We start from the raw sequence: 23,262 nt of genomic DNA on the forward strand, positions 1-23,262 counted from the left end.
TCTGGTTTAGCGTCGTCTGGTTTAGCGTCGTCTGGTTTAGCGTCGTCTGGTTTAGCGTCGTCTGGTTTCGCGTCGTCTGGTTTAGCGTCGTCTGGTTTAGCGTCGTCTGGTTTAGCGTCGTCTGGTTTAGCGTCGTCTGGTTTAGCGTCGTCTCGTTTAGCGTCGTCTGGTTTAGCGTCGTCTGGTTTAGCGTCGTCTGGTTTAGCGTCGTCTGGTTTCGCGTCTTCTGGTTTCGCGTCGTCTGGTTTCGCGTCGTCTGGTTTAGCGTCGTCTGGTTTAGCGTCGTCTGGTTTAGCGTCGTCTGGTTTAGCGTCCTCTGGTTTAGCGTCCTCTGGTTTAGCGTCCTCTGGTTTAGTGTCGTCTGGTGTCATGTCGTCTGGTTTAGCGTCGTCTGGTTTAGCGTCGTCTGGTTTAGCGTCGTCTGGTTTAGCGTCGTCTGGGTCGTCTGGTTTAGCGTCGTCTGGTTTCGCGTCTTCTGGTTTCGCGTCGTCTGGTTTCGCGTCGTCTGGTTTAGCGTCGTCTGGTTTAGCGTCGTCTGGTTTAGCGTCGTCTGGTTTAGCGTCGTCTGGTTTCGCGTCTTCTGGTTTCGCGTCGTCTGGTTTCGCGTCGTCTGGTTTAGCGTCGTCTGGTTTAGCGTCGTCTGGTTTAGCGTCGTCTGGTTTAGCGTCCTCTGGTTTAGCGTCCTCTGGTTTAGCGTCCTCTGGTTTAGTGTCGTCTGGTGTCATGTCGTCTGGTTTAGCGTCGTCTGGTTTAGCGTCGTCTGGTTTAGCGTCGTCTGGTTTAGCGTCGTCTGGTTTAGCGTCGTCTGGGTCGTCTGGTTTAGCGTCGTCTGGTTTCGCGTCTTCTGGTTTCGCGTCGTCTGGTTTCGCGTCGTCTGGTTTAGCGTCGTCTGGTTTAGCGTCGTCTGGTTTAGCGTCGTCTGGTTTAGCGTCGTCTGGTTTCGCGTCGTCTGGTTTAGCGTCGTCTGGTTTAGCGTCGTCTGGTTTAGCGTCGTCTGGTTTAGCGTCGTCTGGTTTCGCGTCTTCTGGTTTCGCGTCGTCTGGTTTCGCGTCGTCTGGTTTAGCGTCGTCTGGTTTAGCGTCGTCTGGTTTAGCGTCGTCTGGTTTAGCGTCCTCTGGTTTAGCGTCCTCTGGTTTAGTGTCGTCTGGTGTCATGTCGTCTGGTTTAGCGTCGTCTGGTTTAGCGTCGTCTGGTTTAGCGTCGTCTGGTTTAGCGTCGTCTGGTTTAGCGTCGTCTGGGTCGTCTGGTTTAGCGTCGTCTGGTTTCGCGTCTTCTGGTTTCGCGTCGTCTGGTTTAGCGTCGTCTGGTTTAGCGTCGTCTGGTTTAGCGTCGTCTGGTTTAGCGTCCTCTGGTTTAGCGTCCTCTGGTTTAGCGTCCTCTGGTTTAGTGTCGTCTGGTGTCATGTCGTCTGGTTTAGCGTCGTCTGGTTTAGCGTCGTCTGGTTTAGCGTCGTCTGGTTTAGCGTCGTCTGGTTTAGCGTCGTCTGGGTCGTCTGGTTTAGCGTCGTCTGGTTTAGCGTCGTCTGGTTTAGCGTCGTCTGGTTTAGCGTCGTCTGGTTTAGCGTCGTCTGGTTTAGCGTCGTCTGGTTTAGCGTCGTCTGGTTTAGCGTCGTCTGGTTTAGCGTCGTCTGGTTTAGCGTCGTCTGGTTTCGCGTCGTCTGGTTTAGCGTCGTCTGGTTTAGCGTCGTCTGGTTTAGCGTCGTCTGGTTTAGCGTCGTCTGGTTTCGCGTCGTCTGGTTTCGCGTCGTCTGGTTTAGCGTCGTCTGGTTTAGCGTCGTCTGGTTTAGCGTCGTCTGGTTTAGCGTCCTCTGGTTTAGCGTCCTCTGGTTTAGCGTCCTCTGGTTTAGCGTCGTCTGGTTTAGCGTCGTCTGGTGTCTTGTCGTCTGGTTTAGCGTCGTCTGGTTTAGCGTCGTCTGGTTTAGCGTCGTCTGGTTTAGCGTCCTCTGGTTTAGCGTCCTCTGGTTTAGCGTCCTCTGGTTTAGCGTCCTCTGGTTTAGTGTCGTCTGGTTTCGCGTCGTCTGGTTTCGCGTCGTCTGGTTTCGCGTCGTCTGGTTTAGCGTCGTCTGGTTTAGCGTCGTCTGGTTTAGCGTCGTCTGGTTTAGCGTCGTCTGGTTTAGCGTCGTCTGGTGTCACGTCGTCTGGTTTAGCGTCGTCTGGTTTAGCGTCGTCTGGTTTAGCGTCCTCTGGTTTAGCGTCCTCTGGTTTAGCGTCCTCTGGTTTAGCGTCCTCTGGTTTAGTGTCGTCTGGTGTCATGTCGTCTGGTTTAGCGTCGTCTGGTTTAGCGTCGTCTGGTTTAGCGTCGTCTGGTTTAGCGTCGTCTGGTTTAGCGTCGTCTGGGTCGTCTGGTTTAGCGTCGTCTGGTTTCGCGTCTTCTGGTTTCGCGTCGTCTGGTTTCGCGTCGTCTGGTTTAGCGTCGTCTGGTTTAGCGTCGTCTGGTTTAGCGTCGTCTGGTTTCGCGTCGTCTGGTTTAGCGTCGTCTGGTTTAGCGTCGTCTGGTTTAGCGTCGTCTGGTTTAGCGTCGTCTGGTTTCGCGTCTTCTGGTTTCGCGTCGTCTGGTTTCGCGTCGTCTGGTTTAGCGTCGTCTGGTTTAGCGTCGTCTGGTTTAGCGTCGTCTGGTTTAGCGTCCTCTGGTTTAGCGTCCTCTGGTTTAGCGTCCTCTGGTTTAGCGTCGTCTGGTGTCATGTCGTCTGGTTTAGCGTCGTCTGGGTCGTCTGGTTTAGCGTCGTCTGGTTTAGCGTCGTCTGGTTTAGCGTCGTCTGGTTTCGCGTCGTCTGGTTTCGCGTCGTCTGGTTTCGCGTCGTCTGGTTTAGCGTCGTCTGGTTTAGCGTCGTCTGGTTTAGCGTCGTCTGGTTTAGCGTCCTCTGGTTTAGCGTCCTCTGGTTTAGCGTCCTCTGGTTTAGCGTCCTCTGGTTTAGCGTCGTCTGGTGTCATGTCGTCTGGTTTAGCGTCGTCTGGTTTAGCGTCGTCTGGTTTAGCGTCGTCTGGTTTAGCGTCCTCTGGTTTAGCGTCCTCTGGTTTAGCGTCCTCTGGTTTAGCGTCCTCTGGTTTAGCGTCGTCTGGTTTCGCGTCGTCTGGTTTCGCGTCGTCTGGTTTAGCGTCGTCTGGTTTAGCGTCGTCTGGGTCGTCTGGTTTAGCGTCGTCTGGTTTAGCGTCGTCTGGTTTAGCGTCGTCTGGGTCGTCTGGTTTAGCGTCGTCTGGTTTAGCGTCGTCTGGTTTAGCGTCGTCTGGTTTAGCGTCGTCTGGTTTCGCGTCGTCTGGTTTAGCGTCGTCTGGTTTAGCGTCGTCTGGTTTCGCGTCGTCTGGTTTAGCGTCGTCTGGTTTAGCGTCGTCTGGTTTAGCGTCGTCTGGTTTAGCGTCGTCTGGTTTAGCGTCGTCTCGTTTAGCGTCGTCTGGTTTAGCGTCGTCTGGTTTAGCGTCGTCTGGTTTAGCGTCGTCTGGTTTAGCGTCGTCTGGTTTAGCGTCGTCTGGTTTAGCGTCGTCTGGTTTCGCGTCGTCTCGTTTAGCGTCGTCTGGTTTAGCGTCGTCTGGTTTAGCGTCGTCTGGTTTAGCGTCGTCTGGTTTAGTGTCGTCTGGTGTCATGTCGTCTGGTTTAGCGTCGTCTGGTTTAGCGTCGTCTGGTTTAGCGTCGTCTGGTTTAGCGTCGTCTGGTTTAGCGTCGTCTGGTTTAGCGTCGTCTGGGTCGTCTGGTTTAGCGTCGTCTGGTTTAGCGTCGTCTGGTTTAGCGTCGTCTGGTTTAGCGTCGTCTGGTTTCGCGTCGTCTGGTTTAGCGTCGTCTGGTTTAGCGTCGTCTGGTTTAGCGTCGTCTGGTTTCGCGTCGTCTGGTTTAGCGTCGTCTGGTTTAGCGTCGTCTGGTTTAGCGTCGTCTGGTTTAGCGTCGTCTGGTTTAGCGTCGTCTCGTTTAGCGTCGTCTGGTTTAGCGTCGTCTGGTTTAGCGTCGTCTGGTTTAGCGTCGTCTGGTTTCGCGTCGTCTGGTTTAGCGTCGTCTGGTTTAGCGTCGTCTGGTTTAGCGTCGTCTGGTTTAGCGTCGTCTGGTTTAGCGTCGTCTCGTTTAGCGTCGTCTGGTTTAGCGTCGTCTGGTTTAGCGTCGTCTGGTTTCGCGTCGTCTGGTTTAGCGTCGTCTGGTTTAGCGTCGTCTGGTTTAGCGTCGTCTGGTTTAGCGTCGTCTCGTTTAGCGTCGTCTGGTTTAGCGTCGTCTGGTTTAGCGTCGTCTGGTTTAGCGTCGTCTGGTTTAGCGTCGTCTGGTTTCGCGTCGTCTGGTTTAGCGTCGTCTGGTTTAGCGTCGTCTGGTTTAGCGTCGTCTGGTTTAGCGTCGTCTGGTTTCGCGTCGTCTGGTTTAGCGTCGTCTGGTTTAGCGTCGTCTGGTTTCGCGTCGTCTGGTTTAGCGTCGTCTGGTTTAGCGTCGTCTGGTTTAGCGTCGTCTGGTTTAGCGTCGTCTGGTTTAGCGTCGTCTGGGTCGTCTGGTTTAGCGTCGTCTGGTTTAGCGTCGTCTGGTTTAGCGTCGTCTGGGTCGTCTGGTTTAGCGTCGTCTGGTTTAGCGTCGTCTGGTTTAGCGTCGTCTGGTTTAGCGTCGTCTGGTTTAGCGTCGTCTGGTTTCGCGTCGTCTGGTTTAGCGTCGTCTGGTTTAGCGTCGTCTGGTTTAGCGTCGTCTGGTTTAGCGTCGTCTCGTTTAGCGTCGTCTCGTTTAGCGTCGTCTGGTTTAGCGTCGTCTGGTTTAGCGTCGTCTGGTTTCGCGTCGTCTGGTTTAGCGTCGTCTGGTTTCGCGTCGTCTGGTTTAGCGTCGTCTGGTTTAGCGTCGTCTGGTTTAGCGTCGTCTGGTTTAGCGTCGTCTGGTTTAGCGTCGTCTCGTTTAGCGTCGTCTGGTTTAGCGTCGTCTGGTTTAGCGTCGTCTGGTTTCGCGTCGTCTGGTTTAGCGTCGTCTGGTTTAGCGTCGTCTGGTTTAGCGTCGTCTGGTTTAGCGTCGTCTGGTTTAGCGTCGTCTGGTTTCGCGTCGTCTGGTTTCGCGTCGTCTGGTTTAGCGTCGTCTGGTTTAGCGTCGTCTGGTTTCGCGTCGTCTGGTTTAGCGTCGTCTGGTTTAGCGTCGTCTGGTTTAGCGTCGTCTGGTCGTCTGGTTTAGCGTCGTCTGGTTTCGCGTCGTCTGGTTTAGCGTCGTCTGGTTTAGCGTCGTCTGGTTTCGCGTCGTCTGGTTTAGCGTCGTCTGGTTTAGCGTCGTCTGGTTTAGCGTCGTCTGGTTTCGCGTCGTCTGGTTTAGCGTCGTCTGGTTTAGCGTCGTCTGGTTTAGCGTCGTCTGGTTTAGCGTCGTCTGGTTTCGCGTCGTCTGGTTTAGCGTCGTCTGGTTTAGCGTCGTCTGGTTTAGCGTCGTCTGGTTTCGCGTCGTCTGGTTTAGCGTCGTCTGGTTTAGCGTCGTCTGGTTTCGCGTCGTCTGGTTTCGCGTCGTCTGGTTTAGCGTCGTCTGGTTTAGCGTCGTCTGGTTTAGCGTCGTCTGGTTTAGCGTCGTCTGGGTCGTCTGGTTTAGCGTCGTCTGGTTTAGCGTCGTCTGGTTTAGCGTCGTCTGGTTTAGTGTCGTCTGGTGTCATGTCGTCTGGTTTAGCGTCGTCTGGTTTAGCGTCGTCTGGTTTAGCGTCGTCTGGTTTAGCGTCGTCTGGTTTAGCGTCGTCTGGGTCGTCTGGTTTAGCGTCGTCTGGTTTAGCGTCGTCTGGTTTAGCGTCGTCTGGTTTAGCGTCGTCTGGTTTAGCGTCGTCTGGTTTAGCGTCGTCTGGTTTCGCGTCGTCTGGTTTAGCGTCGTCTGGTTTAGCGTCGTCTGGTTTCGCGTCGTCTGGTTTAGCGTCGTCTGGTTTAGCGTCGTCTGGTTTAGCGTCGTCTGGTTTAGCGTCGTCTGGTTTAGCGTCGTCTCGTTTAGCGTCGTCTGGTTTAGCGTCGTCTGGTTTAGCGTCGTCTGGTTTAGCGTCGTCTGGTTTCGCGTCGTCTGGTTTAGCGTCGTCTGGTTTAGCGTCGTCTGGTTTAGCGTCGTCTGGTTTCGCGTCGTCTGGTTTAGCGTCGTCTGGTTTAGCGTCGTCTGGTTTAGCGTCGTCTCGTTTAGCGTCGTCTCGTTTAGCGTCGTCTGGTTTAGCGTCGTCTGGTTTAGCGTCGTCTGGTTTCGCGTCGTCTGGTTTAGCGTCGTCTGGTTTAGCGTCGTCTGGTTTCGCGTCGTCTGGTTTAGCGTCGTCTGGTTTAGCGTCGTCTGGTTTAGCGTCGTCTGGTTTCGCGTCGTCTGGTTTAGCGTCGTCTGGTTTAGCGTCGTCTGGTTTAGCGTCGTCTGGTTTAGCGTCGTCTGGGTCGTCTGGTTTAGCGTCGTCTGGTTTAGCGTCGTCTGGTTTAGCGTCGTCTGGGTCGTCTGGTTTAGCGTCGTCTGGTTTAGCGTCGTCTGGTTTAGCGTCGTCTGGTTTAGCGTCGTCTGGTTTAGCGTCGTCTGGTTTCGCGTCGTCTGGTTTAGCGTCGTCTGGTTTAGCGTCGTCTGGTTTAGCGTCGTCTGGTTTAGCGTCGTCTGGTTTAGCGTCGTCTGGGTCGTCTGGTTTAGCGTCGTCTGGTTTAGCGTCGTCTGGTTTAGCGTCGTCTGGGTCGTCTGGTTTAGCGTCGTCTGGTTTAGCGTCGTCTGGTTTAGCGTCGTCTGGTTTAGCGTCGTCTGGTTTAGCGTCGTCTGGTTTAGCGTCGTCTGGTTTCGCGTCGTCTGGTTTAGCGTCGTCTGGTTTAGCGTCGTCTGGTTTCGCGTCGTCTGGTTTAGCGTCGTCTGGTTTAGCGTCGTCTGGTTTAGCGTCGTCTGGTTTAGCGTCGTCTCGTTTAGCGTCGTCTCGTTTAGCGTCGTCTGGTTTAGCGTCGTCTGGTTTAGCGTCGTCTGGTTTAGCGTCGTCTGGTTTAGCGTCGTCTGGTTTCGCGTCGTCTGGTTTAGCGTCGTCTGGTTTAGCGTCGTCTGGTTTAGCGTCGTCTGGTTTAGCGTCGTCTGGTTTCGCGTCGTCTGGTTTCGCGTCGTCTGGTTTAGCGTCGTCTGGTTTAGTGTCGTCTGGTGTCATGTCGTCTGGTTTAGCGTCGTCTGGTTTAGCGTCGTCTCGTTTAGCGTCGTCTGGTTTAGCGTCGTCTGGTTTAGCGTCGTCTGGTTTAGCGTCGTCTGGTTTAGTGTCGTCTGGTGTCATGTCGTCTGGTTTAGCGTCGTCTGGTTTAGCGTCGTCTGGTTTAGCGTCGTCTGGTTTAGCGTCGTCTGGTTTAGCGTCGTCTGGTTTAGCGTCGTCTGGGTCGTCTGGTTTAGCGTCGTCTGGTTTAGCGTCGTCTGGTTTAGCGTCGTCTGGTTTAGCGTCGTCTGGTTTAGCGTCGTCTGGTTTAGCGTCGTCTGGTTTCGCGTCGTCTGGTTTAGCGTCGTCTGGTTTAGCGTCGTCTGGTTTAGCGTCGTCTGGTTTCGCGTCGTCTGGTTTAGCGTCGTCTGGTTTAGCGTCGTCTGGTTTAGCGTCGTCTGGTTTAGCGTCGTCTGGTTTAGCGTCGTCTGGTTTAGCGTCGTCTGGTTTAGCGTCGTCTGGTTTAGCGTCGTCTGGTTTAGCGTCGTCTGGTTTCGCGTCGTCTGGTTTAGCGTCGTCTGGTTTCGCGTCGTCTGGTTTCGCGTCGTCTGGTTTAGCGTCGTCTGGTTTAGCGTCGTCTGGTTTAGCGTCGTCTGGTTTAGCGTCGTCTGGTTTAGCGTCGTCTGGTTTAGCGTCGTCTGGTTTAGCGTCGTCTGGTTTCGCGTCGTCTGGTTTAGCGTCGTCTGGTTTAGCGTCGTCTGGTTTCGCGTCGTCTGGTTTAGCGTCGTCTGGTTTAGCGTCGTCTGGTTTAGCGTCGTCTGGGTCGTCTGGTTTAGCGTCGTCTGGTTTAGCGTCGTCTGGTTTAGCGTCGTCTGGGTCGTCTGGTTTAGCGTCGTCTGGTTTAGCGTCGTCTGGTTTAGCGTCGTCTGGTTTAGCGTCGTCTGGTTTAGCGTCGTCTGGTTTCGCGTCGTCTGGTTTAGCGTCGTCTGGTTTAGCGTCGTCTGGTTTAGCGTCGTCTGGTTTAGCGTCGTCTGGTTTAGCGTCGTCTGGTTTCGCGTCGTCTGGTTTAGCGTCGTCTGGTTTAGCGTCGTCTGGTTTAGCGTCGTCTGGTTTAGCGTCGTCTGGTTTAGCGTCGTCTGGTTTAGCGTCGTCTGGTTTAGCGTCGTCTGGTTTCGCGTCGTCTGGTTTAGCGTCGTCTGGTTTAGCGTCGTCTGGTTTAGCGTCGTCTGGTTTAGCGTCGTCTGGTTTAGCGTCGTCTGGTTTCGCGTCGTCTGGTTTCGCGTCGTCTGGTTTCGCGTCGTCTGGTTTAGCGTCGTCTGGTTTCGCGTCGTCTGGTTTAGCGTCGTCTGGTTTAGCGTCGTCTGGTTTAGCGTCGTCTGGTTGTCTGCGTCGTCTGGTTTAGCGTCGTCTGGTTTAGCGTCGTCTGGTTTAGCGTCGTCTGGTTTCGCGTCGTCTGGTTTAGCGTCGTCTGGTTTCGCGTCGTCTGGTTTAGCGTCGTCTGGTTTAGCGTCGTCTGGTTTAGCGTCGTCTCGTTTAGCGTCGTCTGGTTTAGCGTCGTCTGGTTTAGCGTCGTCTGGTTTAGCGTCGTCTGGTTTAGCGTCGTCTGGTTTCGCGTCGTCTGGTTTAGCGTCGTCTGGTTTAGCGTCGTCTGGTTTAGCGTCGTCTGGTTTAGCGTCGTCTGGTTTCGCGTCGTCTGGTTTCGCGTCGTCTGGTTTCGCGTCGTCTGGTTTAGCGTCGTCTGGTTTCGCGTCGTCTGGTTTAGCGTCGTCTGGTTTAGCGTCGTCTGGTTTAGCGTCGTCTGGTTTAGCGTCGTCTGGTCGTCTGGTTTAGCGTCGTCTGGTTTCGCGTCGTCTGGTTTAGCGTCGTCTGGTTTAGCGTCGTCTGGTTTCGCGTCGTCTGGTTTAGCGTCGTCTGGTTTAGCGTCGTCTGGTTTAGCGTCGTCTGGTTTCGCGTCGTCTGGTTTAGCGTCGTCTGGTTTAGCGTCGTCTGGTTTAGCGTCGTCTGGTTTAGCGTCGTCTGGTTTCGCGTCGTCTGGTTTCGCGTCGTCTGGTTTAGCGTCGTCTGGTTTAGCGTCGTCTGGTTTAGCGTCGTCTGGTTTCGCGTCGTCTGGTTTCGCGTCGTCTGGTTTAGCGTCGTCTGGTTTAGCGTCGTCTGGTTTAGCGTCGTCTGGTTTAGCGTCGTCTGGTTTAGCGTCGTCTGGTTTAGCGTCGTCTGGGTCGTCTGGTTTAGCGTCGTCTGGTTTAGCGTCGTCTGGTTTAGCGTCGTCTGGGTCGTCTGGTTTAGCGTCGTCTGGTTTAGCGTCGTCTGGTTTAGCGTCGTCTGGTTTAGCGTCGTCTCGTTTAGCGTCGTCTCGTTTAGCGTCGTCTGGTTTAGCGTCGTCTGGTTTAGCGTCGTCTGGTTTAGCGTCGTCTGGTTTAGCGTCGTCTGGTTTAGCGTCGTCTGGTTTAGCGTCGTCTGGTTTCGCGTCTTCTGGTTTCGCGTCGTCTGGTTTCGCGTCGTCTGGTTTAGCGTCGTCTGGTTTAGCGTCGTCTGGTTTAGCGTCGTCTGGTTTAGCGTCGTCTGGGTCGTCTGGTTTAGCGTCGTCTGGTTTAGCGTCGTCTGGTTTAGCGTCGTCTGGGTCGTCTGGTTTAGCGTCGTCTGGTTTAGCGTCGTCTGGTTTAGCGTCGTCTGGTTTAGCGTCGTCTGGTTTAGCGTCGTCTCGTTTAGCGTCGTCTGGTTTAGCGTCGTCTGGTTTAGCGTCGTCTGGTTTAGCGTCGTCTGGTTTAGCGTCGTCTGGTTTCGCGTCGTCTGGTTTCGCGTCGTCTGGTTTCGCGTCGTCTGGTTTAGCGTCGTCTGGTTTAGCGTCGTCTGGTTTAGCGTCGTCTGGTTTAGCGTCCTCTGGTTTAGCGTCGTCTGGTTTAGCGTCGTCTGGTTTAGCGTCGTCTGGTTTAGCGTCGTCTGGTTTAGCGTCGTCTGGTTTAGCGTCGTCTGGTTTCGCGTCGTCTGGTTTAGCGTCGTCTGGTTTAGCGTCGTCTGGTTTAGCGTCGTCTGGTTTAGCGTCGTCTGGTTTAGCGTCGTCTGGTTTCGCGTCGTCTGGTTTAGCGTCGTCTGGTTTAGCGTCGTCTGGTTTAGCGTCGTCTGGTTTAGCGTCGTCTGGTTTCGCGTCTTCTGGTTTCGCGTCGTCTGGTTTCGCGTCGTCTGGTTTAGCGTCGTCTGGTTTAGCGTCGTCTGGTTTAGCGTCGTCTGGTTTAGCGTCCTCTGGTTTAGCGTCGTCTGGTTTAGCGTCGTCTGGTTTAGCGTCGTCTGGTTTAGCGTCGTCTGGTTTAGCGTCGTCTGGGTCGTCTGGTTTAGCGTCGTCTGGTTTAGCGTCGTCTGGTTTAGCGTCGTCTGGTTTAGCGTCGTCTGGTTTAGCGTCGTCTCGTTTAGCGTCGTCTGGTTTAGCGTCGTCTGGTTTAGCGTCGTCTGGTTTAGCGTCGTCTGGTTTAGCGTCGTCTGGTTTCGCGTCGTCTGGTTTAGCGTCGTCTGGTTTAGCGTCGTCTGGTTTAGCGTCGTCTGGTTTAGCGTCGTCTGGTTTCGCGTCGTCTGGTTTAGCGTCGTCTGGTTTAGCGTCGTCTGGTTTCGCGTCGTCTGGTTTAGCGTCGTCTGGTTTAGCGTCGTCTGGTTTAGCGTCGTCTGGTTTAGCGTCGTCTGGTTTCGCGTCTTCTGGTTTCGCGTCGTCTGGTTTAGCGTCGTCTGGTTTCGCGTCTTCTGGTTTTGCGTCGTCTGGTTTAGCGTCGTCTGGTTTCGCGTCGTCTGGTTTAGCGTCGTCTGGTTTAGCGTCGTCTGGTTTAGCGTCGTCTGGTTTAGCGTCGTCTGGTTTAGCGTCGTCTGGTTTCGCGTCGTCTGGTTTCGCGTCGTCTGGTTTAGCGTCGTCTGGTTTAGCGTCGTCTGGTTTAGCGTCGTCTGGTTTAGCGTCGTCTGGTTTAGCGTCGTCTGGTTTAGCGTCGTCTGGTTTAGCGTCGTCTGGTTTAGCGTCGTCTGGGTCGTCTGGTTTAGCGTCGTCTGGTTTAGCGTCGTCTGGTTTAGCGTCGTCTGGTTTAGCGTCGTCTGGTTTAGCGTCGTCTCGTTTAGCGTCGTCTGGTTTAGCGTCGTCTGGTTTAGCGTCGTCTGGTTTAGCGTCGTCTGGTTTAGCGTCGTCTGGTTTCGCGTCGTCTGGTTTAGCGTCGTCTGGTTTAGCGTCGTCTGGTTTCACGTCGTCTGGTTTAGCGTCGTCTGGTTTAGCGTCGTCTGGTTTAGCGTCGTCTGGTTTAGCGTCGTCTGGTTTAGCGTCGTCTGGTTTAGCGTCGTCTGGTTTCGCGTCGTCTGGTTTAGCGTCGTCTGGTTTAGCGTCGTCTGGTTTAGCGTCGTCTGGTTTAGCGTCGTCTGGTTTCGCGTCGTCTGGTTTCGCGTCGTCTGGTTTAGCGTCGTCTGGTTTCGCGTCTTCTGGTTTTGCGTCGTCTGGTTTAGCGTCGTCTGGTTTCGCGTCGTCTGGTTTAGCGTCGTCTGGTTTAGCGTCGTCTGGTTTAGCGTCGTCTGGTTTAGCGTCGTCTGGTTTCGCGTCGTCTGGTTTCGCGTCGTCTGGTTTAGCGTCGTCTGGTTTAGCGTCGTCTGGTTTAGCGTCGTCTGGTTTAGCGTCGTCTGGTTTCGCGTCGTCTGGTTTAGCGTCGTCTGGTTTAGCGTCGTCTGGTTTAGCGTCGTCTGGTTTAGCGTCGTCTGGTTTAGCGTCGTCTGGTTTAGCGTCGTCTGGTTTAGCGTCGTCTGGTTTAGCGTCGTCTGGTTTAGCGTCGTCTGGTTTAGCGTCGTCTGGTTTCGCGTCGTCTGGTTTCGCGTCGTCTGGTTTAGCGTCGTCTGGTTTCGCGTCGTCTGGTTTAGCGTCGTCTGGTTTAGCGTCGTCTGGTTTAGCGTCGTCTGGTTTAGCGTCGTCTGGTTTAGCGTCGTCTGGTTTAGCGTCGTCTCGTTTAGCGTCGTCTGGTTTAGCGTCGTCTGGTTTAGCGTCGTCTGGTTTAGCGTCGTCTGGTGTCGTGTCGTCTGGTTTAGCGTCGTCTGGTTTAGCGTCGTCTGGTTTAGCGTCCTCTGGTTTAGCGTCCTCTGGTTTAGCGTCCTCTGGTTTAGCGTCCTCTGGTTTAGCGTCGTCTGGTTTAGCGTCGTCTGGGTCGTCTGGTTTAGCGTCGTCTGGTTTAGCGTCGTCTGGTTTAGCGTCGTCTGGTTTAGCGTCGTCTGGTTTCGCGTCTTCTGGTTTCGCGTCGTCTGGTTTCGCGTCGTCTGGTTTCGCGTCGTCTGGTTTAGCGTCGTCTGGTTTAGCGTCGTCTGGTTTAGCGTCGTCTGGTTTAGCTTCGTCTGGTTTAGCGTCGTCTGGTTTAGCGTCGTCTGGTTTCGCGTCGTCTGGTTTAGCGTCGTCTGGTTTAGCGTCGTCTGGTTTAGCGTCGTCTGGTTTAGCGTCGTCTGGTTTAGCGTCGTCTGGGTCGTCTGGTTTAGCGTCGTCTGGTTTAGCGTCGTCTGGTTTAGCGTCGTCTGGTTTAGCGTCGTCTGGTTTAGCGTCGTCTGGTTTAGCGTCGTCTGGTTTCGCGTCGTCTGGTTTAGCGTCGTCTGGTTTAGCGTCGTCTGGTTTAGCGTCGTCTGGTTTAGCGTCGTCTGGTTTCGCGTCTTCTGGTTTCGCGTCGTCTGGTTTCGCGTCGTCTGGTTTAGCGTCGTCTGGTTTAGCGTCGTCTGGTTTAGCGTCCTCTGGTTTAGCGTCGTCTGGTTTAGCGTCGTCTGGTTTAGCGTCGTCTGGTTTAGCGTCGTCTGGTTTAGCGTCGTCTGGTTTAGCGTCGTCTGGTTTAGCGTCGTCTGGTTTAGCGTCGTCTGGGTCGTCTGGTTTAGCGTCGTCTGGTTTAGCGTCGTCTGGTTTAGCGTCGTCTGGTTTAGCGTCGTCTCGTTTAGCGTCGTCTCGTTTAGCGTCGTCTGGTTTAGCGTCGTCTGGTTTAGCGTCGTCTGGTTTCGCGTCGTCTGGTTTAGCGTCGTCTGGTTTAGCGTCGTCTGGTTTAGCGTCGTCTGGTTTCGCGTCGTCTGGTTTAGCGTCGTCTGGTTTAGCGTCGTCTGGTTTCGCGTCGTCTGGTTTAGCGTCGTCTGGTTTAGCGTCGTCTGGTTTAGCGTCGTCTGGTTTCGCGTCTTCTGGTTTCGCGTCGTCTGGTTTAGCGTCGTCTGGTTTCGCGTCTTCTGGTTTTGCGTCGTCTGGTTTAGCGTCGTCTGGTTTCGCGTCGTCTGGTTTAGCGTCGTCTGGTTTAGCGTCGTCTGGTTTAGCGTCGTCTGGTTTCGCGTCGTCTGGTTTCGCGTCGTCTGGTTTAGCGTCGTCTGGTTTAGCGTCGTCTGGTTTAGCGTCGTCTGGTTTAGCGTCGTCTGGTTTCGCGTCGTCTGGTTTAGCGTCGTCTGGTTTAGCGTCGTCTGGTTTAGCGTCGTCTGGTTTAGCGTCGTCTGGTTTAGCGTCGTCTGGTTTCGCGTCGTCTGGTTTAGCGTCGTCTGGTTTAGCGTCGTCTGGTTTAGCGTCGTCTGGTTTAGCGTCGTCTCGTTTAGCGTCGTCTGGTTTAGCGTCGTCTGGTTTAGCGTCGTCTGGTTTAGCGTCGTCTGGTTTAGCGTCGTCTGGTTTAGCGTCGTCTGGTTTAGCGTCGTCTGGGTCGTCTGGTTTAGCGTCGTCTGGTTTAGCGTCGTCTGGTTTAGCGTCGTCTGGTTTAGCGTCGTCTGGTTTAGCGTCGTCTCGTTTAGCGTCGTCTGGTTTAGCGTCGTCTGGTTTAGCGTCGTCTGGTTTAGCGTCGTCTGGTTTAGCGTCGTCTGGTTTCGCGTCGTCTGGTTTAGCGTCGTCTGGTTTAGCGTCGTCTGGTTTCGCGTCGTCTGGTTTAGCGTCGTCTGGTTTAGCGTCGTCTGGTTTAGCGTCGTCTGGTTTAGCGTCGTCTGGTTTAGCGTCGTCTGGTTTAGCGTCGTCTCGTTTAGCGTCGTCTGGTTTAGCGTCGTCTGGTTTAGCGTCGTCTGGTTTAGTGTCGTCTGGTGTCATGTCGTCTGGTTTAGCGTCGTCTGGTTTAGCGTCGTCTGGTTTAGCGTCGTCTGGTTTAGCGTCGTCTGGTTTAGCGTCGTCTGGTTTCGCGTCGTCTGGTTTAGCGTCGTCTGGTTTAGCGTCGTCTGGTTTAGCGTCGTCTGGTTTAGCGTCGTCTGGTTTAGCGTCGTCTCGTTTAGCGTCGTCTGGTTTAGCGTCGTCTGGTTTCGCGTCGTCTGGTTTCGCGTCGTCTGGTTTAGCGTCGTCTGGTTTAGCGTCGTCTGGTTTAGCGTCGTCTGGTTTCGCGTCGTCTGGTTTAGCGTCCTCTGGTTTAGCGTCCTCTGGTTTAGCGTCCTCTGGTTTAGCGTCCTCTGGTTTAGCGTCCTCTGGTTTAGCGTCCTCTGGTTTAGCGTCGTCTGGTTTAGCGTCGTCTGGTGTCATGTCGTCTGGTTTAGCGTCGTCTGGTTTAGCGTCGTCTGGTTTAGCGTCCTCTGGTTTAGCGTCCTCTGGTTTAGCGTCCTCTGGTTTAGCGTCCTCTGGTTTAGCGTCGTCTGGTTTAGCGTCGTCTGGTGTCATGTCGTCTGGTTTAGCGTCGTCTGGTTTAGCGTCGTCTGGTTTAGCGTCCTCTGGTTTAGCGTCCTCTGGTTTAGCGTCCTCTGGTTTAGCGTCCTCTGGTTTAGCGTCGTCTGGTGTCATGTCGTCTGGTTTAGCGTCGTCTGGTTTAGCGTCGTCTGGTTTCGCGTCGTCTGGTTTAGCGTCGTCTGGTTTAGCGTCGTCTGGTTTAGCGTCCTCTGGTTTAGCGTCCTCTGGTTTAGCGTCCTCTGGTTTAGCGTCCTCTGGTTTAGCGTCGTCTGGTTTAGCGTCGTCTGGTGTCATGTCGTCTGGTTTAGCGTCGTCTGGTTTAGCGTCGTCTGGTTTAGCGTCCTCTGGTTTAGCGTCCTCTGGTTTAGCGTCCTCTGGTTTAGCGTCCTCTGGTTTAGCGTCGTCTGGTTTAGCGTCGTCTGGTGTCATGTCGTCTGGTTTAGCGTCGTCTGGTTTAGCGTCGTCTGGTTTAGCGTCGTCTGGTTTAGCGTCGTCTGGTTTAGCGTCGTCTGGTTTAGCGTCGTCTGGTTTAGCGTCGTCTGGGTCGTCTGGTTTAGCGTCGTCTGGTTTAGCGTCGTCTGGTTTAGCGTCGTCTGGTTTAGCGTCGTCTGGTTTAGCGTCGTCTGGTTTCGCGTCGTCTGGTTTCGCGTCGTCTGGTTTCGCGTCGTCTGGTTTCGCGTCGTCTGGTTTAGCGTCCTCTGGTTTAGCGTCGTCTGGTTTAGCGTCGTCTGGTTTAGCGTCGTCTGGTTTAGCGTCGTCTGGTTTAGCGTCGTCTGGTTTAGCGTCCTCTGGTTTAGCGTCCTCTGGTTTAGCGTCCTCTGGTTTAGCGTCCTCTGGTTTAGCGTCGTCTGGTGTCATGTCGTCTGGTTTAGCGTCGTCTGGTTTAGCGTCGTCTGGGTCGTCTGGTTTAGCGTCGTCTGGTTTAGCGTTGTCTGGTTTAGCGTCGTCTGGTTTAGCGTCGTCTGGTTTAGCGTCCTCTGGTTTAGCGTCGTCTCGTTTAGTGTCGTCTGGTTTAGCGTCGTCTGGTTTAGCGTCGTCTGGTTTAGCGTCGTCTGGTTTAGCGTCGTCTGGTTTAGCGTCGTCTGGTTTAGCGTCGTCTGGTTTAGCGTCGTCTGGTTTCGCGTCGTCTGGTTTAGCGTCGTCTGGTTTAGCGTCGTCTGGTTTAGCGTCGTCTGGTTTAGCGTCGTCTGGTTTAGCGTCGTCTGGTTTAGCGTCGTCTGGTTTCGCGTCGTCTGGTTTCGCGTCGTCTGGTTTCGCGTCGTCTGGTTTAGCGTCGTCTGGTTTAGCGTCGTCTGGTTTAGCGTCCTCTGGTTTAGCGTCCTCTGGTTTAGCGTCCTCTGGTTTAGCGTCCTCTGGTTTAGTGTCGTCTGGTGTCATGTCGTCTGGTTTAGCGTCGTCTGGTTTAGCGTCGTCTGGTTTAGCGTCGTCTGGGTCGTCTGGTTTAGCGTCGTCTGGTTTAGCGTTGTCTGGTTTAGCGTCGTCTGGTTTAGCGTCGTCTGGTTTAGCGTCCTCTGGTTTAGTGTCGTCTGGTGTCATGTCGTCTGGTTTAGCGTCGTCTGGTTTAGCGTCGTCTGGTTTAGCGTCGTCTGGTTTAGCGTCGTCTGGTTTAGCGTCGTCTGGTTTAGCGTCGTCTGGTTTAGCGTCGTCTGGTTTAGCGTCGTCTGGTTTAGCGTCGTCTGGTTTCGCGTCGTCTGGTTTCGCGTCTTCTGGTTTCGCGTCGTCTGGTTTCGCGTCGTCTGGTTTAGCGTCGTCTGGTTTAGCGTCGTCTGGTTTAGCGTCGTCTGGTTTAGCGTCCTCTGGTTTAGCGTCCTCTGGTTTAGCGTCCTCTGGTTTAGTGTCGTCTGGTGTCATGTCGTCTGGTTTAGCGTCGTCTGGTTTAGCGTCGTCTGGTTTAGCGTCGTCTGGGTCGTCTGGTTTAGCGTCGTCTGGTTTAGCGTCGTCTGGTTTAGCGTCGTCTGGTTTAGCGTCGTCTGGTTTAGCGTCGTCTGGTTTAGCGTCGTCTGGTTTAGCGTCGTCTGGTTTAGCGCCGTCTGGTTTAGCGCCGTCTGGTTTAGCGTCGTCTGGTTTAGCGTCGTCTGGTTTAGCGTCCTCTGGTTTAGCGTCCTCTGGTTTAGCGTCCTCTGGTTTAGTGTCGTCTGGTGTCATGTCGTCTGGTTTAGCGTCGTCTGGTTTAGCGTCGTCTGGTTTAGCGTCGTCTGGTTTAGCGTCGTCTGGTTTAGCGTCGTCTGGTTTAGCGTCGTCTGGTTTAGCGTCGTCTGGTTTAGCGTCGTCTGGTTTCGCGTCTTCTGGTTTCGCGTCGTCTGGTTTCGCGTCGTCTGGTTTAGCGTCGTCTGGTTTAGCGTCGTCTGGTTTAGCGTCGTCTGGTTTAGCGTCCTCTGGTTTAGCGTCCTCTGGTTTAGCGTCCTCTGGTTTAGCGTCGTCTGGTGTCATGTCGTCTGGTTTAGCGTCGTCTGGTTTAGCGTCGTCTGGTTTAGCGTCGTCTGGTTTAGCGTCGTCTGGGTCGTCTGGTTTAGCGTCGTCTGGTTTAGCGTCGTCTGGTTTAGCGTCGTCTGGTTTAGCGTCGTCTGGTTTAGCGTCGTCTGGTTTCGCGTCTTCTGGTTTCGCGTCCTCTGGTTTAGCGTCCTCTGGTTTGGCGTCCTCTGGTTTAGCGTCGTCTGGTGTCATGTCGTCTGGTTTAGCGTCGTCTGGTTTAGCGTCGTCTGGTTTAGCGTCGTCTGGTTTAGCGTCGTCTGGGTCGTCTGGTTTAGCGTCGTCTGGTTTAGCGTTGTCTGGTTTAGCGTCGTCTGGTTTAGCGTCGTCTGGTTTAGCGTCGTCTGGTTTAGGGTCGTCTGGTTTAGCGTCGTCTGGTTTAGCGTCGTCTGGTTTAGCGTCGTCTGGTTTAGCGTCGTCTGGTTTAGCGTCGTCTGGTTTAGCGTCGTCTGGTTTAGCGTCGTCTGGTTTAGCGTCGTCTGGTTTCGTGTCGTCTGGTTTAGCGTCGTCTGGTTTAGCGTCCTCTGGTTTAGCGTCCTCTGGTTTAGCGTCCTCTGGTTTAGCGTCGTCTGGTGTCATGTCGTCTGGTTTAGCGTCGTCTGGTTTAGCGTCGTCTGGTTTAGCGTCGTCTGGTTTAGCGTCGTCTGGGTCGTCTGGTTTAGCGTCGTCTGGTTTAGCGTCGTCTGGTTTAGCGTCGTCTGGTTTAGCGTCGTCTGGTTTAGCGTCGTCTGGTTTAGCGTCGTCTGGTTTAGCGTCGTCTGGTTTAGCGTCGTCTGGTTTAGCGTCGTCTGGTTTAGCGTCGTCTGGTTTCGCGTCGTCTGGTTTAGCGTCGTCTGGTTTAGCGTCGTCTGGTTTGGCGTCCTCTGGTTTAGCGTCGTCTGGTGTCATGTCGTCTGGTTTAGCGTCGTCTGGTTTAGCGTCGTCTGGTTTAGCGTCGTCTGGTTTAGCGTCGTCTGGGTCGTCTGGTTTAGCGTCGTCTGGTTTAGCGTCGTCTGGTTTAGCGTCGTCTGGTTTAGCGTCGTCTGGTTTAGCGTCGTCTGGTTTAGGGTCGTCTGGTTTAGCGTCGTCTGGTTTAGCGTCGTCTGGTTTAGCGTCGTCTGGTTTAGCGTCGTCTGGTTTAGCGTCGTCTGGTTTAGCGTCGTCTGGTTTAGCGTCGTCTGGTTTCGTGTCGTCTGGTTTAGCGTCCTCTGGTTTAGCGTCCTCTGGTTTAGCGTCGTCTGGTGTCATGTCGTCTGGTTTAGCGTCGTCTGGTTTAGCGTCGTCTGGTTTAGCGTCGTCTGGTTTAGCGTCGTCTGGGTCGTCTGGTTTAGCGTCGTCTGGTTTAGCGTCGTCTGGTTTAGCGTCGTCTGGTTTAGCGTCGTCTGGTTTAGCGTCGTCTGGTTTCGCGTCGTCTGGTTTAGCGTCGTCTGGTTTAGCGTCGTCTGGTTTAGCGTCGTCTGGTTTCGCGTCGTCTGGTTTCGCGTCGTCTGGTTTCGCGTCGTCTGGTTTCGCGTCGTCTGGTTTAGCGTCGTCTGGTTTAGCGTCGTCTGGTTTAGCGTCCTCTGGTTTAGCGTCCTCTGGTTTAGCGTCCTCTGGTTTAGCGTCCTCTGGTTTAGCGTCGTCTGGTTTAGCGTCGTCTGGTGTCATGTCGTCTGGTTTAGCGTCGTCTGGTTTAGCGTCGTCTGGTTTAGCGTCGTCTGGTTTAGCGTCCTCTGGTTTAGCGTCCTCTGGTTTAGCGTCCTCTGGTTTAGCGTCGTCTGGTTTAGTGTCGTCTGGTGTCATGTCGTCTGGTTTAGCGTCGTCTGGTTTAGCGTCGTCTGGTTTAGCGTCGTCTGGTTTAGCGTCGTCTGGTTTAGCGTCGTCTGGTTTAGCGTCGTCTGGTTTAGCGTCGTCTGGTTTAGCGTCGTCTGGGTCGTCTGGTTTAGCGTCGTCTGGTTTAGCGTTGTCTGGTTTAGCGTCGTCTGGTTTAGCGTCGTCTGGTTTAGCGTCGTCTGGTTTAGCGTCGTCTCGTTTAGCGTCGTCTGGTTTAGCGTCGTCTGGTTTAGCGTCGTCTGGTTTAGCGTCGTCTGGTTTAGCGTCGTCTGGTTTCGCGTCGTCTGGTTTAGCGTCGTCTGGTTTAGCGTCGTCTGGTTTAGCGTCGTCTGGTTTCGCGTCGTCTGGTTTCGCGTCGTCTGGTTTAGCGTCGTCTGGTTTAGCGTCGTCTGGTTTAGCGTCGTCTGGTTTAGCGTCGTCTGGTTTCGCGTCTTCTGGTTTCGCGTCGTCTGGTTTCGCGTCGTCTGGTTTCGCGTCGTCTGGTTTAGCGTCGTCTGGTTTAGCGTCGTCTGGTTTAGCGTCCTCTGGTTTAGCGTCCTCTGGTTTAGCGTCCTCTGGTTTAGTGTCGTCTGGTGTCATGTCGTCTGGTTTAGCGTCGTCTGGTTTAGCGTCGTCTGGTTTAGCGTCGTCTGGTTTAGCGTCGTCTGGTTTAGCGTCGTCTGGGTCGTCTGGTTTAGCGTCGTCTGGTTTAGTGTTGTCTGGTTTAGCGTCGTCTGGTTTAGCGTCGTCTGGTTTAGCGTCGTCTCGTTTAGTGTCGTCTGGTTTAGTGTCGTCTGGTTTCGCGTCGTCTGGTTTAGTGTCGTCTGGTTTAGTGTCGTCTGGTTTCGCGTCGTCTGGTTTAGCTTCGTCTGGTTTAGCGTCGTCTGGTTTAGTGTCCAGTTTAATGTTGTCACACACCTTGTTTTGTCTGGCGGTGGTTTAGGTGTTTCTCATGATGTGGTTTGAGTTTGATGAACATGTTGTTGACGTTGTTGTTGTGTATGTCCTCTCAGAGGTGACGGTGGTGTACCAGAATGGACTGCCGGTGATCTCAGTCAGTTTGCCGTCCCGGAGAGAGCGATGCCAGTTCACTCTGAAGCCCCTCAGTGACTGTGTTGGGGTGTTTCTCACACAGCTGCAGACGGAGGACAGGGGTATCGACCGAGTAGCCATCTACTCTACAGGTAGGGGTGAATATACACCATGTAACAGCTAGCTAACCCCCTCTCTCACTCTCTCTCTCACTCTCTCTCTCTCTCTCTCTCTCTCTCTCTCTCTCTCTCTCTCTCTCTCTCTCACTCTCTCTCTCTCTCTCTCTCTCTCTCTCTCTCTCTCTGTCTTTCTCTCTTTCTCTCTCTGTCTCTCTCTCTCTCTGGTTCATGTAGACACTAGTTAACTCACACTCATTCTCTCTCCCTCTCTCTCTCCTTCTCTCTCTGGTTCAGGTTCATATAGACACTTGTTAACCCTCGCTCTTTCTTTCTCGCTCTCTCTCTCTCACTCTTTCTCTCTGGTTCATGTAGACACTTGTTAACCCTCTCACTCTCTCCCTCTATCTCTCTCTCCCTCCCTCTCTCTCCTTCTGTCTCCATCCTTCTCCCTCCCTCCATCCCTCTCTCTCTCCTTCTGTCTCCATCCTTCTCCCCCTCCCTCTCTCTCTCTCCTTCTGTCTCCATCCTTCTCCCTCCCTCCATCCCTCTCTCTCAATTCAATTCAATTCAATTCAAGGGGCTTTATTGGCATGGGAAACATGTGTTAACATTGCCAAAGCAAGTGAGGTAGGTAATATACAAAAGTCAAATAAACAATAAAAATGAACAGTAAACATTACACATACAGAAGTTTCAAAACAATAAAGACATTACAAATGTCATATTATATATATGCAGTGTTGTACAAATGGTTAAAGCACACAAGTTAAAATAAATAAACATAAATATGGGTTGTATTTACAGTGGTGTTTGTTCTTCACTGGTTGCCCTTTTCTTGTGGCAACAGGTCACAAATCTTGCTGCTGTGATGGCACACTGTGGAATTTCACCCAGTAGATATGGGAGTTTATCAAAATTGGATTTGTTTTCGAATTCTTTGTGGATCTGTGTAATCTGAGGGAAATATGTCTCTCTAATATGGTCATACATTGGGCAGGAGGTTAGGAAGTGCAGCTCAGTTTCCACCTCATTTTGTGGGCAGTGTGCACATAGCCTGTCTTCTCTTGAGAGCCATGTCTGCCTACGGCGGCCTTTCTCAATAGCAAGGCTATGCTCACTGAGTCTGTACATAGTCAAAGCTTTCCTTAAGTTTGGGTCAGTCACAGTGGTCAGGTATTCTGCCACTGTGTACTCTCTGTTTAGGGCCAAATAGCATTCTAGTTTGCTCTGTTTTTTTGTTAATTCTTTCCAATGTGTCAAGTAATTATCTTTTTGTTTTCTCATGATTTGGTTGGGTCTAATTGTGCTGTTGTCCTGGGGCTCTGTGGGGTGTGTTTGTGTTTGTGAACAGAGCCCTAGGACCAGCTTGCTTAGGGGACTCTTCTCCAGGTTCATCTCTCTGTAGGTGATGGCTTTGTTATGGAAGGTTTGGGAATCGCTTCCTTTTAGGTGGTTGTAGAATTTAACGGCTCTTTTCTGGATTTTGATAATTAGTGGGTATCGGCCTAATTCTGCTCTGCATGCATTATTTGGTGTTCTACGTTGTACACGGAGGATATTTTTGCAGAATTCTGCATGCAGAGTCTCAATTTCGTGTTCTCCCATTTTGTGAAATCTTGGTTGGTGAGCGGACCCCAGACCTCACAACCATAAAGGGCAATGGGCTCTATGACTGATTCAAGTATTTTTAGCCAGATCCTAATTGGTATGTTGAAATTTATGTTCCTTTTGATGGCATAGAAGGCCCTTCTTGCCTTGTCTCTCAGATCGTTCACAGCTTTGTGGAAGTTACCTGTGGTGCTGATGTTTAGGCCGAGGTATGTATAGTTTTTTGTGTGCTCTAGGGCAACGGTGTCTAGATGGAATTTGTGGTCCTGGTGACTGGACCTTTTTTGGAACACCATTATTTTGGTCTTACTGAGATTTACTGTCAGGGCCCAGGTCTGACAGAATCTGTGCAGAAGATCTAGGTGCTGCTGTAGGCCCTCCTTGGTTGGTGACAGAAGCACCAGATCATCAGCAAACAGTAGACAATTGACTTCGGATTCTAGTAGGGTGAGACCGGGTGCTGCAGACTGTTCTAGTGCCCGCGCCAATTCGTTGATATATATGTTGAAGAGGGTGGGGCTTAAGCTGCATCCCTGTCTCACCCCACGACCCTGTGTGAAGAAATGTGTGTGTTTTTTGCCAATTTTAACCGCACACTTGTTGTTTGTGTACATGGATTTTATAATGTCGTATGTTTTACCCCCAACACCACTTTCCATCAATTTGTATAGCAGACCCTCATGCCAAATTGAGTCGAAGGCTTTTTTGAAATCAACAAAGCATGAGAAGACTTTGCCTTTGTTTTGGTTTGTTTGGTTGTCAATTAGGGTGTGTAGGGTGAATACATGGTCTGTTGTACGGTAATTTGGTAAAAAGCCAATTTGACATTTGCTCAGTACATTGTTTTCATTGAGGAAATGTACGAGTCTGCTGTTAATGATAATGCAGAGTATTTTCCCAAGGTTACTGTTGACGCATATTCCACGGTAGTTATTGGGGTCAAATTTGTCTCCACTTTTGTGGATTGGGGTGATCAGTCCTTGGTTCCAAATATTGGGGAAGATGCCAGAGCTAAGGACGATGTTAAAGAGTTTTAGTATAGCCAATTGGAATTTGTTGTCTGTATATTTGATCATTTCATTAAGGATACCATCAACACCACAGGCCTTTTTGGGTTGGAGGGTTTTTATTTTGTCCTGTAACTCATTCAAGGTAATTGGAGAATCCAGTGGGTTCTGGTAGTCTTTAATAGTTGATTCTAGGATTTGTATTTGATCATGTATATGTTTTTGTTCTTTATTCTTTGTTATAGAGCCAAAAAGATTGGAGAAGTGGTTTACCCATACATCTCCATTTTGGATAGATAATTCTTCGTGTTGTTGTTTGTTTAGTGTTTTCCAATTTTCCCAGAATTGGTTAGAGTCTATGGAGTCTTCAATTACATTGAGCTGATTTCTGACGTGCTGTTCCTTCTTTTTCCGTAGTGTATTTCTGTATTGTTTTAGTGATTCGCCATAGTGAAGGCGTAGACTCAGGTTTTCCGGGTCTCTATGTTTTTGGTTGGACAGGTTCCTCAATTTATTTCTTAGATTTTTGCATTCTTTATCAAACCATTTGTCATTGTTGTTCATTTTCTTCGGTTTTCTATTTGAGATTTTTAGATTTGATAGGGAAGCTAAGAGGTCAAATATACTGTTAAGATTTTCTACTGCCAAGTTTACACC

General features: G+C 52.5%; 1 protein-coding gene across 1 annotated transcript in view; it reads left to right on the forward strand.

The window, feature by feature from the left end:
* The window catches only part of LOC139580328 (calcium uniporter protein, mitochondrial-like), a 518,594-nt gene that overhangs the window by 478,813 nt on the left and 16,519 nt on the right, over positions 1 to 23,262 (forward strand). Inside the window, exon 4 of the mRNA XM_071408881.1 lies at positions 19,853 to 20,023. Coding sequence (XP_071264982.1) covers positions 19,853 to 20,023 — 171 coding nt within the window. The remainder of the gene's footprint in view (positions 1 to 19,852; positions 20,024 to 23,262) is intronic.

This window comes from Salvelinus alpinus, chromosome 7 (genome assembly GCF_045679555.1).
Source record: "Salvelinus alpinus chromosome 7, SLU_Salpinus.1, whole genome shotgun sequence".
Classification (NCBI taxonomy): Eukaryota; Metazoa; Chordata; class Actinopteri; order Salmoniformes; family Salmonidae; genus Salvelinus; species Salvelinus alpinus.